A 17,411-nucleotide genomic window follows, 5' to 3' on the forward strand; every position below is an offset into this window, starting at 1 on the left:
TGAGCTCATTATACAAATATGGACCGACTTCAACTTTCCCGCACGCGTCGCATACGCTCGTTTTAGATTGCGGGCCACGTGGAGGAAAATCTGCTCCCGAGCGGGCCAGACCAACAAAGTCAACTTTAAAACAACAACTTCAAATGTATTATTCTTTTTGAACGTTGTCCGAAGTAGTACAGCATCAATCATCAAACATCGACATTACATTTAATCATAAAACATATCAAGATTTTCATATATTAAAAAGAATTCTTCCCACGGCTTCTAAACCCGTCTGCGGGCCAGAAACGGCCATTGTATATTGTACACTGTACTTTCGGATTTGACAAACTTTGACAAACAAGGTGTATTTTTTTTTTAATTTCAAGCCACTTGAAGTCAGGCCACGGACCCCCGGGGGTCCGCGGACCCCACTTTGAGAACAACTGTGGCTATATCGTTGCGTAGGGTGCCAAAGAGTGATCAAACGGAGTATTGTGCAAGATAATGATCGAACCCCTGATGGGTCGAGCACTAAAGTGCGAAGGGAATGACATTCTTAACACTGGAAAACAAAGATTAGCGGGTGGATTCTCTGTGAAATTTTGTTCGCCTCCTCGCAGGGAATCACAAGCTCCTCCCCCGCCCCTTCCAAACTTTTGGTTCCCGTCTGTGGGAACTCCCTGCTCAAACTTGGATTATCGGACGTCAGTCGTCGAGCGGCGTTCAAGAGGCGCGCGAGGCTCCTGACATCCTACGACCGCTCAGAAACTCACTCCGCCGCGAAGCCGCTCTTAGTCCGAATTTGACGAATCTGCGAGTGAGCGCGAGACGCGGGAAGCGACTTGAGCGGACCTGGGTCAAAATGTGCACGGGACGAGGTCGCTCCAAGACGCCGGGGACGGGCGCCCTCGCGAGCCGCTCGCCGCGGCGCCTCGCCGGGCTCCTCGCCGGGCTCCTCCTGCTCGCCTCGCCTCCTCCGAGCGGAGCCTTCAACCTGGACGTGGACAACCCGTCGCTTTACAGCGGGGACGAGGGCAGCTATTTTGGATACGCCGTCGACTTTTATTTGCCTGACTCCGCCAGGTGAGTTGCGAGAAATCCCACGCTGCAACTATCGGCGTTTATTTTCTTTCTTTCTTTCTTTCTTTCTTTCTTTCTTTCTTTCTTTCTTTCTTTCTTTCTTTCTTTCTTTCTTTCTTTCTTTCTTTCTTTCTATCTATCTATCTATCTATCTATCTATCTATCTATCTATCTATCTATCTATCTATCTATCTATCTATCTATCTATCTATCTATCTATCTATCTATCTATCTATCTATCTATCTATCTATCTATCGAGGCATTTTGCTCTTAATAGTTGGATAAGCTCATTTGAATTGAGCTGGGAATCCTCTTGTTTCGCACATAGCGCCACTTTCAGTTCTACAATAGTTGTGGTTGTGATGCTCTCCAGGTCAGCTGATCCCTCTGTGGGAATTTTTCCAGCTTTTGTGAAGTAGAGAGACTCAGGTCTCTTGTTTTTTTATGAGGCGTTGCAAAGAACAAATTAGGAATGAAAGTGGTGACAGATTTGCTGACCGGTGCTGTTTTGGGTGTGCTGCTCCGGCGGCAAAGTTAAATGAAGTTAAGATCCTGCAATTGTAATCATCATTATTAAAATGTTACACTCAGGAATAATCTGACTCCCTGCCCCAATATCCCCTCCCTCATCCTTTCTTGGTTGGCCAGACAAACCCACAAAGTCTCTCTTGAAAATGCAAGCGGTGTGCCTGGGAAGATGCGATGATTTAGGACGTAAAAGTTGCCTCATTGCCGTCCCTCCCCTCTCCCTACGACCTCATAGACTGATGTCATCCGGCAGGGCTTTTTAATTCAGACGGCTCTCGGATCCCCCTGCGCGCGCACACGCGCGCACACGCGCGCACTCCGTCTGGCCTCCCCATCATCTCTCTTCACCTCATTAAGGGTGAGGAGACGTCATGGTATTGATGACTGAACTTTTAATGCAGCGCGACGCTTGGCCCGAGGGGGAAGATGAAACAAAGAGCCTTACTCCAGAGGGGTACTGGCCTACGTTTGGCTCACCATAAACCGGTAAAAACTGGAGGGCTGCTCCCGTGGATTTTGGTGGGGAAAACAAAAGAAAAACGATTTTTGGATGCCGATGCTGTCCAAATGGATCATCAAAAAGTGTAACAGCATCAAGTTATGCATGGTCACTGGAACGAAACTCCAAGTATGTGCACACTAAGCGCGTGCGTAGCCAAAAGCGGCGTCTACAGAAAGCAAAGTCAAACACAATTCATTCCAGAATGCTCTTTACTGCACTTCTGAAATGAATTTTCCCAAAGGAAGCCATGGAGATAGAAATAATCCATCATAAAACCTTTCTACCTCTCAGGCAAGTTACAAGTTAAACAGTGGCAATTTAAAAACAAAAAACAAAAACCAGCTGAAGTTTGACGAGTAAGGATGAAATGCATCTTTATTAGCATATTATTCCTGGAAATTTCAGTCCGGTCATGAAGCAAAGTCGGGGTTGCCGGCTAATTCATCTTGCAAAGGGGCCACGTGAAAAACAGAAAAATATTGATACGAAGATCGCACTTCCTTCGTTATCCATGAGAGCGTATCGACGCCTGCCTGTGCCGCTTGAAATCGGCCCCCCGGCCCCGTCCTGTGCAGCCATACAGCAAACGGGGGAGTCACTGGAATCCCGGGGTCATGCGAGGGTTACGTGTGGAGGAGTCTCTCCTCGTCAGGATGACTTGAACGGCTTCGCAATAAAAATATGCCTTTCTTTGACAAATTGCCAGATGTGTGTGTGTGTGTGTGTGTGTGTGTGTGTGTGTGTGTGTTGTTGTGGTCGGGGTCTCCAGCATGACCATAAATGGGACGCCAGGCCCGCAAACACAAAGGCGTACTTTCTCCCACTTTGAGCCTGACAATACGTTTATGGATGTAGCACTTGTCATGCCCTCTGACTTTACGTAATAAAATTAAAAGGGGAGGCTGGCGGGCGGCCCACCGAGGAAGAAGGCCTGGGGATATTCTCTGGAAAACGGGAAGGCTGACTCTCAAAACGTATGTCCCAAATATACAGACGGAAATAAATCAGACAGAAATGATCAAATAAAAAGGTGGGACAAAAATGTCAGCGCCTCTATAACTGCTGCCGCTCGTCCGGGAAGACGAGAGGGCCTTCAATGCGTCCGTCGCGGTCAAACGGAAAATTAGATCTGGCCGCGAAAAAGTTCGGGAACCCCATTTTCCAAGATGTCCCAACGTATTTTGGGAAGTTTAGGAAGTCACTGATGACGGTGCCGGCCGGCGCCCGGTCCCGGCTCTTATCCATCCCAAATTTCACGGGCCCGTTTCCTCCGCATCAACTCATCCAAGCACGTCCTTGTGAACTTCACTTTGTGCATCGGGAGCCAAAACGCCTACCCCCGAAAAAAGCACAATTCTCCAAATCGGATCGCCAACAAGGACTCAAGCCAAAGTAGGGAGGAGTGCCAAGTACCACTACATCCGCGACTGTCGGTGGCGACACATTTGGGATGAGGGAGTTCATCATACTGAGATGGTGCTTGTCGCCGGGGCAGAGGTCGAGGGCCGTAAAAAGGGGAAAAGAAAAAAAAAAAAGAGACCGGTCTGGGAGTATATGAAAAGCAATGCTGCAAGCGAGAAGCTACATTTACGGAAGAGTAAGGGTGTGAATGAATCAATGGGGATTTGAGCGCGGCTGGAAACGCAATCAGTGAATCTGAATCTTAGCTCATGAATCAGAATGAATATGTCCAAAACACCCTTGAATCGCGTGTTTCCTCATCGTTTAAAAATGTCCTGAATTGTGTATTGAAACTCAAACCGTCGAAAGTATAAGAAATAGCGACGGAATTATTGAGTAAATAAAAACATCTTCTTGAAAAGTGAATATGCTGAGCCTGGAAGGGGTCTCCTCCCAACCGCGGTCCCTTCTGAGGGGTATGGGCTTTCTGAGACTTTCTTCCCCCTTCTGATAGCTTTGTTGAGGGGATGCGCTTGTGTATTGCCGATGTTGTGGATGACTTCTTTTTGACCCGTGCAGCCCTTTCAGTCTGCGCTGATTCAGGGCCATACAAAAAAACTTGACTATTCATAAGAGATGACAGCGTTTCACATCTCGGTATTTTCTGCGTCAGCATTATGATGCGAATGATGCTTGATGGTTTTCGGATCACGTTTACATTTTCCTTTTTCATTTATTCCTTGAAGGTCCTTTCGTGTTTAGAGCGGCAGGTCATCATCTTCTACTGTGTCAATAATCCCACGTACGTGTCACTGATTTCTGACCGCGACGCATTGAGGTCACACGTTCCAGCCGCTCCCCGTTTAGCAAAATTGACCTTTGCAGACAGGTTGAGTTAAGCTAATATTGACATAAACCAAGGTCCATTTAGCCCACTGAAATATCACTGTTGTCCTTTTCCACAAGGGTGAGCGCTCTCGTGAACGTGATCGCTATCGCTTCAGGACTTTGTCTATATGGGTGGGTTTTCCAATGAAACCCGCTTATATTTTTGGGCTAAACACATCGGCGCGCGCACACAATGACGGCTTTGTCTTCACCGCCTTCTTTTGGAGGAAACTTTTCAGCGTGACTGTTTTTTCTTCCCTGGGTCGGTCCTGAAAATCTGCTTAAATGTCAAACTTTGCCGCATGGCCGTTGGAAAGACGTGACCGCCGTCACACTGCTACGTTTGTCTGGCGCACAAAGCGTCTGTGTGCTAACGTATGCCGTGGAGCGGGAAAAGCGCTCCTGTTCATAGAATGAGCCTAACGATGTTTGTGTTGCTTTTAATGGGCTGCCGTCACGTTTTAGTCGGGGAATGCCCCCAGGACGTCGTGTCTGCTTTGGGAGCCCTCTCATCCCAAAGGTTTAATCCTGACCCCCACCCTCCAGCACACCCCCCTCCGCTCTTCAGTGGGTCGCTCATCATCGATGGGAATCCGATATGAGTTGCGCTTTATTTAGCATTGAGATGGCATGGCCATAGCTTGGCTATACGATGTTACCTCTATTTACAGAACTTATTTGTTGCGGGAGTCATTGTGTAGGGTGAATCTTTCATCAGTAGAGCCGATTTTCACATGGAAAGCGCCAAATCTGCTCCAAGCCCCCAAGAAAACGCTCTTAAACCCTTTAAATGAATATGATGAAATGATAAAAATGCATCAAAAACGGTAATAAATACTTATTAGAATTACATTAGGGCAAAATAATCAAACATATCATGTAAAAAATGATGCTCCCACGCCATTTAAATGAATCCTATTCATTGTAGCAGTTGACAATATGAATGCAGTTCACTTGTTTGCTGTGTTGGTGATGAGTGCAGAGAGAGGGCGAGAGGGAGACTTTTTTAGATTGTTTGATATGTATGTTTTTATTTGACATCATTTATTTGACTCCAGTGAGACGGGAATCGTTTACTTGTCCGCACGTGCAGTAACATTTGTTTTTGGATTATTTTGAGCACGTAAATTTACTTAAGTTTAGTTGTGCACAGTGCTTCCTGTGTGATGTCATTGCTGAAGTGCTAACGGCGCGCTAACAATGCGACCATCAGATGCATCAGCACGAAGTGGTATGTTACATATGTGTTTTTATGTTAATATGTACATTAGCCGCAGCTAAAGTCAATTTTACATTTATTAGTTCTAAGGTTGGTGGGAGGCGTGAATGAAACGAGTAAAGATGGAAAATGGAAGAGCACAAACATCAGTGCAAAACTTCGCCTACTTGTGTCTCGTCTGTGGTTGTGATAACGTGTGACACGACGACGTTGCTGGAGCAAGCACTGCTGTCTCATATTATATGCTAACAATGTCGCCTTTTGTATCCTGAATTTTTTTTGTGTTACTTCGAGACAACAAATTTTCCGCCGAGGCGTATGGTAAGCAGAATTTGTTTGTAACAAGAGGTGTTGGTAAGTAGAGGTAGCACTGGATTTGACAAAGAGATGAGCGAGTTGCCATTTCTGGGGACGTTTGGGGTGTGTGTGTGGGGGGGGTTCAACAGCTGCTTCCCCCGCCCCCACTTTGTTTAAGACAACAGGCTCTCTATGCTGAGGTGTGAGGACTGGGACCCCCTGAGGTGGCCATTGTGGTGAGGTGTGAACGACCAGCACCGCAGGAGGAGTTTTAGGGTCTTGTGAAAGATTTGGTGGTGGGGGGGCTGTTTTATAGGGGCGGGGGCGGGCAGGGGCAACAGTTTGCCACGCATTCATCGGCAACCTCACAAATCGCTGCAGTGTTTTTCCTCTTGTCGCTTATTAACAAAGTGACTGGCTTTCACAAAGCAGCTGCCAGGTTTAATGCACAACCGCTGCAAGGTCACCGTCGGTTTTTTTTTGTGTGCGTAATGGATACGCTTCTCACACTTGTGTGAGCGTGGCTTCATGTTTTGACTGACATCAATATTTGCGATTTCAAATATTTGTGTTGTGAAACTTTGGAATAAATACAAACAGCGAAACACATCATTGTAATATAAATAAAAGGTCCAGAGGAAACAGATTTGAACACTTTTTAATATTTTTTTTAAGGTAAACATGTTATGTACCGGAAATGCTCCCCTACTACGTATTACTTTCAGAATGTATGCCTCTACTTGTTTCTCATGCTTTGAACCCTGCGGCTTCTAGTCCAGGGCAGCGTATCAGCAGTTTTTTCTTTACTAGCCATCAGGCGGAAATTTCCCAGTCCCCTGGTAGGCAGAAGAGCAACAAAACAATAGATTTAAAGGTTTCTGGCGTCAATTGTAGAAGAAGATTTGCGGCTTGTCATTTATCGGCAAGTCGCAGGTCAATCTGACAGTTTGTGCGCAGCACAGTGGAGCGTCTGTAGTCTGCGCACGCCGTCCCGGCCGGCACCCGCCGCTACTCTCGTCGGCTGCAACGTACGTGTGTGTGTGTGTGTGTGTGTGTGTATTTATATGAATGGAATGCGTGTTTCTGTACGGTATGGCTTCTGTTTGTCCTCGACAATGACAGAACCGGAGGCATTGGTCTCATATTCGCCCATTGGGGACACTAAGAAACTACTCGTCAGTTAAGCTCTCATCGGATGGTACGGCACAAGTCTCGGCTAGATGCTGAATGAGACGTATGGTGCATTCAAATGCGGTTGCACTGAAAAAGTCATTGATGCGTTGAAAATGAATTTCCAAATTGTGAACGCGAGTGCGATGTTAAAAGCGCTCAAAGCTGTTTCTCCTTTTCCTCGCGACGCGGTTCGAGTTCTTTTTTTTCCATAGCTACCCGACGTTGAGCAGCATTCGTGTTTCACCAAGGTAATGATTGGGCGCATATGTCAAAAGACTGCAATCGATAAACGAGTCAAACGGACCGCCCGCGCCGACGGCAGTGACTGCTCTCAACTGAAGCCGCGCCGTCACTCCTCACTACCAAATGTAATATCCACAGCGGCCAAACAAAGCACAAATGAATGAACTGTTAAAGGGTGAATTGAATCAGTTCCAAAACATCGTTATTTCGGGTCCATGCGGCCCGGTGCCGATTGATCCACGGAGCGGTACTGGGCCACGGACCGGCGGTCGGGGACCTCTATATTAAGAAACGTGAATAAAAGACAAAAACAAGGCTCAGTACTCAGAATGCCCCGAAGTAGAAAGTCTAATTAACTACATGTGACTGACTGCAACTGGTCCAAATGTGTTTTCTTTTTCTCCTCCAGGGATGTTTAGTATGATGTCAGCATCCCTGCTGGGTGGGAGACCGTCATATTTTTGGTGGAGTGAGACAATGCCATGGTCCAGTTCATTTGACCACACCTTCATATGGGCAACTCCTCATGTGCTGTGTGCGTGTGTCTGTGGGTGGGCTACGTTAAAAAAAAAAAAAAAAAAAGTATGACACGGTGGCGTGGCAATACAGTTTCAGTTGCTAATTAATTCCACATTGTACACAGGAGGACGTCTTTCTTTTTGACGTGTCTCCTCTTTACCAGAAGGGAGACATTTGTTTTTGTCTTTGGCCGATTGTGGAAGTGAGTAATCGCTGTCAATCAACTCACTGTATTATGTCACTTTGTCAAGCCATATTTCATGCAAATCCATTTTTTTGGTCATTACTTTAGCTCTGAGCACTTGCGACGTTATTTTCAGTTCGCTAAGTGTTTGAAAGTACGGGACGTATCAAGTCAACTATAGACAAAATATTAACTTTTACTGCTGAAATCAGTAAAATAAGCCTTTTTAAAAACTCTTGAAATTTCCTGACCCGATTGTCCGTCAAGGACAACAAGAAACTATTTGTTCCTCTTTGGTGATGGCGATGATTTGCTGTTGCAAAATCGTCACACGGCTACGAGAGCGGCGAGTATTCTCGCGGCCCACCCTGGCTCAGCTTTTTGCCTCTGCGTGCACGGAACGCCACGAAACAATGCGGAGATAAACCCCTGATCCCGTCTCGTCCGCGGGCGGGCATCGCGACCAGGTCGTCGGCCCCCCGGCGGGCGTCGCATATTTGCCTCGCTCGGGAACTGCGACGACGCCCCTCGCTTGCACAAAAGGAATTTGCAAAGCAGACGGAGCTGCATTAAATGCTAATCGCACCAAAGCTCTACTTGTTGACAACAACAGATAATTAAAGGAAAGGGGTGGGGACACCCCAAATGCCATACTGATCCCCAGAAGATAACAAGTCATTAAATGTTCAATCCTCATTTACCGTAAAGTATTTTCAGATGACTATCACGTCGCGCTAACTTTGCCCCCTTGTGTAAAATTGCCTCTTTGTTTCCGATTTGCTGATGAAAGCTGCTCGCTCTTTCCTGCACTTCCTATTTGGGAAGGCTGCTCGGCCGCCATTTTGCTAACTTGATATACGGTGCAGACTTTTTCAAAAGGGGCATTTAAGTTCATTTCTGCTGTTTCGGGTGTTGTAACTCGCGGCTCATCCCGCAGGTGAAAAACAGGCGCGCAGTAGAGAGTTGTGACCATCGGTGCGGACTTCAAAATAAAAGCGTAAGGCATTTGTGTCCTTGCTGTACATTGTTTGACATAGTCAGGTTTATTTGGAAATTTGGTATTTCGTTTTGTATTCGTGCAGTACATTCTGCTTCAGTATTCCATGTCACTTGTGGCCCCACAGCCCCCCCCCCCCCCCCCCCCCCAAAAAAAAAAAAAAAAAAAGATCTTGTGTTATACAGGGAGAAAAAAATATCGTCGTACGAGATCTCGTCTCGTCCCCGCTAGATGGATATTTGGATGCTTTTAATGTTGGCGTTTTGATGAGTATGAACAAATGCAAGATTATGCAGGAGGTAGCTACAGTATCTTTGCTTGGGAATTTCTTGCTCATCCGACGTTGGAGTTTTGAGCCTTGGCGGAGGTCTCCCGCAGTGGTCGTCTCCTGCAAACCTTGAACAGATGTGTGCGATTTGAATTTATACGGACTGCTCGCATATTGGCGCGTGAGTTTGGATAAGCAGAAAGTCACCCTCCAGGAAGTGCCTGTGAAGTAGATTACCGCGCAGGTGCTGAGGTCATCATAAATAAAAGGACTGCGCGTCTTTGACAGCGGCCTTTCTTGTGCCGCTCTTTCAAAAGTGTGACTTGAAAGCCAATAATATGACAAAGGCAGAGGTTTCCCATTGGGACCGATCCGCCGAGATTACGAGGTCACTCTTGCGCGAAGAGGAAGCTCGGGATGCTACGTTTGGTCAGAAAATGAAAATGCTGGCGCGCGTGTCCTGGACCGGGGGCAGGAAAGGAAAGGCTGCACTTAGAACGCGCCCGCCATGCCTGCTTTAACCACTTCAAGGTCGGCCATGCTTGTCAGCTCAAGCAATGGCTGTGGAAAGCAAATTAACTGGGGATTTGCTACCTCTCTTAACATGCTAATACAGTCAGTATTCCCACATATGGAACTCTGTCAAATGGAAATTCAGAAACGCCCAAAAAAAATGATTTGTTTCCAACTATATTACATCAACGAACAATTCCTTACTACGGAACTTCCTGTACCCGCAAGCCATACGGAAGCTCGCAGTAGCGCAAACTCAAGAAATTCAAAACGGAGACGTGGAAGTGACTCTTTATCGCCGTTAGTTTTACTGTAATTGCCCAAAAAAATGTGTTTATTATTTTACATTTATGTCCCGTAGATCATGGCATACAACCAAAGAGGAATAGTAATGAGCTTGGAAGAGAAAGTGAAATGCATTCGATTAAGAGAAACGGGATACAAATACTTTTGTATGCACAAGAAACAGCAGACATCAGTGATGATCGATTGGAAAATTACTTGCAATAAGCAACAAAACTGATGATACGCAAACATTTTCATATAGCAAAAAAATGAACTAACACAACAACTCTAAACAGACCATTTTTTTCCCAAGACAAAGAAAAATCAACATTAAAATACAGTAAAGCAAATTATTTTTAGCACTCGGCATCCTCCCACACGCGGTCCCTTCTGAAGGTTTGTCTTTTTCCCCAGATGGGGCTTTTGAGTTTTTCCTCCCTTCCTCTTTGTTCAGGGAATGCCGTTGTGTATTGGTGATGTTCCGCGTGATTTCTTTTTCACCTGCGAAGCCCTCAGAGACTGCGCCGACTCAGGGCTACGCAAATAAACTCGACCGGACTTTATCGACAAGAAAGATAGGATGTGCGCCAGCAGTTAAGGACCTGCGCTTAAGGCCATTCGATGATGTCTACCGCCCGCTTTCCGTCACGGCGCACGCTACTCATTAGATTCCAAAAGTCTCTGCTCATCTTTTTGCCCTTCATTCACGCAAGGCTGCCGACGTCACAGCTGTGGAAACGAGAGCGTGACTCCACTTAGCCTCTCCATCTTTTTTTCTTTCTCCGTCCACGATTCCCCACTGGGCGCAATGCATTCTTTGTGTGAATCGGATTTCACATAAACCCGCGTGAGCCGGAGAGCGCCGCGGTCGGGAGCCGCAGCGGCCGCAGGGAGGGATGACATGCGTCTTCCTAGTTTGTTTACAAAATATGGAACTCTGCTGTTTGATATTCCGACCGCAGTAGAAAGTTGATTTTACAAACCGCAGCAACCGTATTGTCCCTAAAAGCGACCGCATCCCTCTTGTGGGCTCTAAAGCCATTACCGCCAACTGGGACTGGCCAATAAATCCAATTAGTCATTTTAAAACACAGAAGATTTGAAAATGAGCTAGATTGGGAAATCCATTTATTTGCAAACGCAGGAGAGAGCCGGATGGCTGCTTGAAGACATATTTACAAGACTGCTTTTTCATTGTGCCAAATGTTGAACAGGATTTTTCCTCCGGTTAAAATTTTAACCGTCTGGATTAGTCAAAGAAAACGGAGGATTTTTTTTTTCCCGTCTTCAATTTACAGTATAAGTTTTGTCATAGTTCGCTATTGATCCGCAAGCTCCGAGCGTCTCTGTCTTCTGTTGCAAACGACGCAACAACAAAACAATGCGTATGACGCATAGAGCTTTCTCGGTCAAGATGATGGAGATGCTGTGTGATAATCGAGTTCTAATGTTTGATTGCCTTCTGTGTCCCGTTTAGCGCCAGCGTGGTGGTGGGCGCCCCCAAAGCCAACACCGATCAAATGGACATCGTGGAGGGAGGCTCCGTCTCTTACTGTCCGTGGAGCGTGGGCCGATCCCATTGTCACAACATTGAGTTTGACACACGGGGTAAGTATTGTGACCGCCCTCCCGCCAAGTATCTTGCGTCTCTTGGCCCCCTGAGAAATGAGGGAACTTTTTCTCCCTCCCCGCAGAAGAAGTTTGGTTTCTGAGTGTGATAGTCCTATATTTTCCACTTCTGAAAGTGACTCTGAACTGGTAGATGGTCTGCAGGGAGGGCAGTGGAGTTCTGGTGATTTTGGATGCTGCCTTGACCATCCGCAAACAGGTTTGGCTTGTCGGACTGACTTGTAACAATTTACCTACGCAGCCTTTCTTTGGACTCCACTGTCTTGCGGAGTCTTTCCTTCAGCATCGGGTCGTGGCCGGACGTCACTTTTCCAACTCCGCTTGATTGCTATCGGTTATGTCGGTTCCTGGACAAGAAACCGTTCTCATCCTGTTTATGTCTGGAAAAGGCTAATTGCTTGTTGAGGAACGGCTTTTGAAGAATACTCTTTCTTTCAGTCCTTCCTTCCTTCCTTCCTTCCTTCGCGCCATGTTTGTGGCGGCTTTAGCAAGATAAGAAATGAATCAACAGGGGCGTGTTTGCCACACAGGTGAACATGATACCAACAAAAGGGCTGCAGGTGAGCTAAAGGGACGACATAAGGTGATCTAATGAAAGGACTCCGCTTTCTTTCCTCAAAGACCCGCAGCAAAGTGAAGACAAGAAGAGTCCAAACCAGCGAAACCTCTTTGGAAGTTATTTTCAAGTCCCAGCACGGCGCTTGGGATCCACTTTCTCCTATGTTGCGAACAATTGGTTTCACGAGACCATTTAACGATGTTCCTTTATTGACTCTGGAAACTTTTTTGCAGCGTTCTTTCCTGCGTCTGTCGGACATCCACGGCATATGGCTGCGGGCCATCGTGAGTGATGTCATAGCAAGGTCGAATGGCGAAGGCGACGGGAGCATTTTGAGGGCGAAGGCGCTCATTACAGGCGCCCGAGCTCCTTCTGAGTTGTGCTCGGCTGGAGGAATTCTCAAAACATCTGCACGCGACTCTGCGCCAAGCAGCTGTTGCGTGCATGACATTTCGTCTTGCAGTTCTTTTACTATGGCTGTGATCGCGCTTTGTGTGCCAGTTTCAACAATCCAAGTATCCGGAACAATCCAGATCCAGAAGATCGACGCTGCGTGCGTTATGTCACCGTTTAAGATACGACGACAGGACCGTTAAACATCATGTCATTTTGGAAGCTGCGCGCTTTTGAATTGGATGGGATCATTTCTTTCTTTAGAAATACTAATTCAATGCAGCAAGCAGCGATGAATAGTTCACGAGTGGTTGCTTTGTGGAAACGTTTGATCATTTATTCGACAAGGCAAAATCACAACACTCGTATGTCAACTCAAGTTGCAGAGGCAGGGAAAAAAACATTAACAAAACCTTGGGACCAAGCAAAAAGTCCCCTAGTGAGTGCATTGACAAGTACAGTATCGCACTGTTGAACTGTCATCCAAGATAGAACTTGAGGTTCTCTGCGACGCGTTGCCAGAACGTCAACGATCACGAGCGCTTAAGCTGTCATGGCTTCCTTCCTCTTTTCCAAGTCTAGTTTCTGAGTCCGGTTTTCCAGGTCTAGTTTTCAATGCTCGGTGTGCTTACGTTGGACTTTTGGGTAAAAAGAGTTTGTTCCACTCTCCGAGTTCTGGGACCAAACTCTGTTCCTCGTGTGACACGGCCTTTTTTTTCTTCTTGAGACGACAAACCAGTCGGGACAAAATCCTCTTCTGGTTGTAGTCAGGTACTGCGTGCCATTTTCCCTCTTTCAAGACGATTAGCAATCAGATCAACGGAATACTCTACGATGGATGTATTGATTCTCGTTCCCATCCCTGATGTAAAAATACCCCGCCACTGCGCCCTGACATTTTGTGTTTGGACCTTGGTATTTAAACGCATGGCGAGTTTGAGCTCCGACCCACGGGCCGCCGACCCTCTTAATTAGCCAAACTAATTGGGTCAAAGTGGCCCCCTCCCATCCACTTCCTCTCCCAGTGAGATAAGAGCCTGACTCTGGACGGGAGAGGAGGTGTGGGGGGCGAGGGCACCAAGAAAGCTGCCCAAGGATGAAGGACGGGGGAAGCGACCCCCCTCAAACACAGGCCACGTGATGAGTGAATTGGCCCATTTGTCTTGCATCCCACAGACGCGCCAACACACGGTCAAAGAATACGCAGCCGTCTAATGGCTAGAAGTTGGTCTGGCGGCAGAGGTCTGCATGGGCATTAAGCAGCCTCCTTAGAAGGGCTCTGGTCACATGTCATGTTGCGAATGTTCCCTGTTATCTCCCCTTGAAATCTTTCTTTTCATCTGCTAGTGCGGACTCCCGTTTGTCCTCTCAAGCCATGCAAACGTTTCATTGACCATTACGGTGACACTAGCCCGCGTTTGATTTAGCCAAGGGTTGTAAAAATGGCCCACGGTCAGTCCCGCAATTCCCAACATAAGCACCCCCCGCCCCCGCTGCAGCCCCCGGTGTTCGCTAATGGTCATGCATTCATGTGTCCCTTCTATGAGTAATGTCAGTAATGAGCTCCAATCCATTAGGCGTGCAAGAGCATTTACATCTTGGGCTATTATGTCCATTCCAAGTAGGAAATCAATCACGTTGCGTTCCCATTTCAATGATGATTTATCATTAGCCGTGAGCTCTCACAAGTATATCAATATCTTTATTTGCTCCTTCATACAAATTCAAGGGTCACGCAGACACTAAGTAATGAGCACTTTACTCAAATATTATCAGAAGAGGCAAATGACAAAGTTTTCATTTCAGAGAAATCTATTTGATCCCGCTTGTTCTTTCGCGCCAACACATCAATTACTAAATGCAATACTGCCACCAAATGGACTGGGGGTACAATAGCACAGCAGAGATATTCACATAACTTATATTTGTGTGAAGATGATCAAACTGGACTCTGAAATCTTTTTTTTTTCATTACAGAAAAAAAAAAACAAGATGTTTTGCTATGTACGAACACCATAATAATTGTAATTCTGCCACTGGCGTTTTAATAAAACCAATTGCTGCGTCAGTGTTGTCTATCAGTGGCTAGGATAAGAGGAACATTACTGAGTCATTGGACAATCAAGGAAATGATCAAACCAGACTTGACAATTTATATCAAAAAACTAACTGTGTTTATATGAAAACGTTGTTTTTGTGACAGCGAGAGGTACAACAGTTAACCTACAACTAATTGATGATCAACTTCATCAATTATTATATTTGATAAACGATCATTGATAAAGTGAAAGTTGCTTAAATCCTCTGAACTTCAGCCTCTCAGCAGTAAATGTGACGCATTTTCACCAAAACGGCCTTATGTCACGGAGATTAGTTTTGAGTTATTGGCCAAAACAAAACCCCTTTTCGACACAGATGTCCATTTTGGGATTAAGAGGTGGAATTAGAAGATACTGATTTCTGCAGTAGTTAGCATTGTGTTGAATCAAAATCAGACATTCCTAAACTTCTGCTTTCATACTTTGGAAATCAATTACCGATATTTTAGCCAATTTTGTGTCAAAATACTGATCAATCACCTAAATAAATCACAAAGTCCTGTTAGTGCAATTGATGCAGTCGATTTGGAAAGTATTGCCGTTTTAGAACTAAAGGTCGGAAATGAGCGCAACACAAAGGTGATGAAACCGAGGGAACGTTAGGCGTATAATCATGGTCAGTGGCAGCCCAGGTGGCGACGCGTAAACACCTGTCGATCCGGGACCATCCACCAGTTAGATGCGAAGTCCAAAATCGCAGGTCAGAGAACATTCCATAAGAGCTTTTTGTCAAATGCTTCGCTCGTTTCCGCTTGAGAAACTCAGTTGTGCTTTTAGTTGGAATGGGCATGGAGCTGAAGCGGACATACTGCACAAACAAACAGAGAGCTTGACGCAAACGCGTGTCGAAACAAAGAACGATGGCCATCTTGCAAGGAGGGCTTCGTTCCAGAGCGTGATTATTTCCCTTGGACCGAAGTCTTCAAGTCTTCACCGTTCTCTTCATTGAAGAGGATGGAAGAGAACTCGCCGAGTTGCTCAAAGCCGCACGCGCTCCGTAATCCTCAGAACAAGCACCGGTTGTAATATCTTTAAAAGTTTGTAGAACGATTGCTTCCTGGATCACCTGCTTGAGAGCCACTTCTTCATGTTTTCTTCCCTTCCTAATGGATTTTGCTTGCGGTGCTTTACGGCTGCAGCGCAGATGCGGCGCGGGCCTGCCAATGACATTGCAAAGTTTCAAGCGGACCATCTGTCATTTCTCGCTCGCTTGCTGCCGGTGCGGTCGAGCGGCCAGGCGGCCAAACATGGCCAAAGGCCATCGAGGTCAAGCTCCAAAAGAGCTTCTTCGGATTGTCATTGTAGGATTGTCATCCTCTTCACGATCCTTTTGACCTTCCATATTTCCATAGTTTTTGTATTTTTGTCAAACTCGACTTAGCGTGGTTCTGGTGCCAAATAAAGTCCGCGTGTCTGTCGTAGGGGCTCGCGTGGCCTTGATCAACAACACGGAGCATCAGATCGAGTTCAAGTCGCACCAGTGGTTCGGCGCTACCGTGCGTTCCCACGGTGACACCATTCTAGTAAGTTGACCCTTGTCAAAATATTGCTGCATGAATGAGCGCGCCATATGCTGCAACACGCAATTGTGAAACGTGAGGGAGGGAGGGAGGGAGGCTCCTCAGGCTGCTGCAATCCAAATAGCTTTATCCTTGCCACAGAAGTTTCAGCATTTGCCTCCGCGAGCACGCGTACATTGCCTCGCGCTTGTTTTGTTTCTGCCATGCCACCCCATAACCGCAACAGTATGTTTTTCGGGAAGAAATGCGTCTAAAAGTAGCCTAATTTCGGTATTTGAACAACACACATGGTGTTATAGCTGGACAGCGTTGATCTATGCAGCCACTAAAGTCAGGGGTAGATTTATAATCGTGTTTTTGTCAAATTCGCCCGAATTGAAGTATAAAAAGGGGAGGGTCGACTTATAAGCGAGGTGGACTTATACTCGGAGGAATACGGTAACCTGATAGGCTGCTGCTGTGGGTGGGAGGGCAGAAGGAAGACGCGAAAACGCTAGAGCGTGTGAGAGGGATCGGTCCCACGAAGCATCAATTGAACGTTAACAAACAGAGCCACGGCGGCCGGCAACACGTCACATGTTATGTACTGTAATTGTTTGGGTCGCATGAGTCAGAATGTCAGCCGCCGTCAGGCGGCCATTCAAAGAAACGTCTCTTCCGATGACGTCGGGGTTGAAGCGCTCGTCAGCAAAGGTCGCGACCCGGGTTGGGCTGCGCTGCTCACCCTGCACCAGATGTACTCTTCCTCTTTGTTGTAGCAACTGGAAAAGAAAACATGTCCCACCTAAAACACTTTTGACATGCTTACAGGCCTGTGCACCTCTTTACTCGTGGCGAACAGAAAAGGACACGCCGCGCTCGGACGCCACCGGGACTTGCTACCTCTCCGTTCACAATTTCACCAAATTTGTAGAGTACGCTCCTTGTCGAACGGGTGAGTGGCATCTTCACAAAGGATGGGCACGCACGCCTCGCCACAGAAAGCATTTGAAACATCAAATAATTTGGTCAGACAGCGACGGTGACTATTAGATGAGCTCGCATTCAGCGGTGTCCAAATATAAGGCATTCAAATCGTTTAACTGTTGCAACATCAGTTTCAGCATTTGCGTCTACACGTACATTGTC

The 17,411-nt window shown here is 46.5% G+C and overlaps 1 protein-coding gene across 1 annotated transcript in view; it reads left to right on the top strand.

Annotated features, from left to right (window-relative positions):
• Nucleotides 1–690: 690 nt before the first annotated feature.
• The window catches only part of itga5 (integrin, alpha 5 (fibronectin receptor, alpha polypeptide)), a 37,439-nt gene continuing 20,718 nt past the window's right edge, over nucleotides 691–17,411 (top strand). The window contains exons 1-4 of the mRNA XM_088436547.1: nucleotides 691–1,068; nucleotides 11,561–11,691; nucleotides 16,186–16,286; nucleotides 17,094–17,217. Coding sequence (XP_088292673.1) covers nucleotides 848–1,068; nucleotides 11,561–11,691; nucleotides 16,186–16,286; nucleotides 17,094–17,217 — 577 coding nt within the window. The 5' untranslated portion in view covers nucleotides 691–847. The remainder of the gene's footprint in view (nucleotides 1,069–11,560; nucleotides 11,692–16,185; nucleotides 16,287–17,093; nucleotides 17,218–17,411) is intronic.

Source organism: Hippichthys cyanospilos, chromosome 2 (assembly GCF_059441005.1).
Source record: "Hippichthys cyanospilos isolate Australia breed blue-spotted pipefish chromosome 2, RoL_Hcya_1.0, whole genome shotgun sequence".
NCBI classification, from domain to species: Eukaryota; Metazoa; Chordata; class Actinopteri; order Syngnathiformes; family Syngnathidae; genus Hippichthys; species Hippichthys cyanospilos.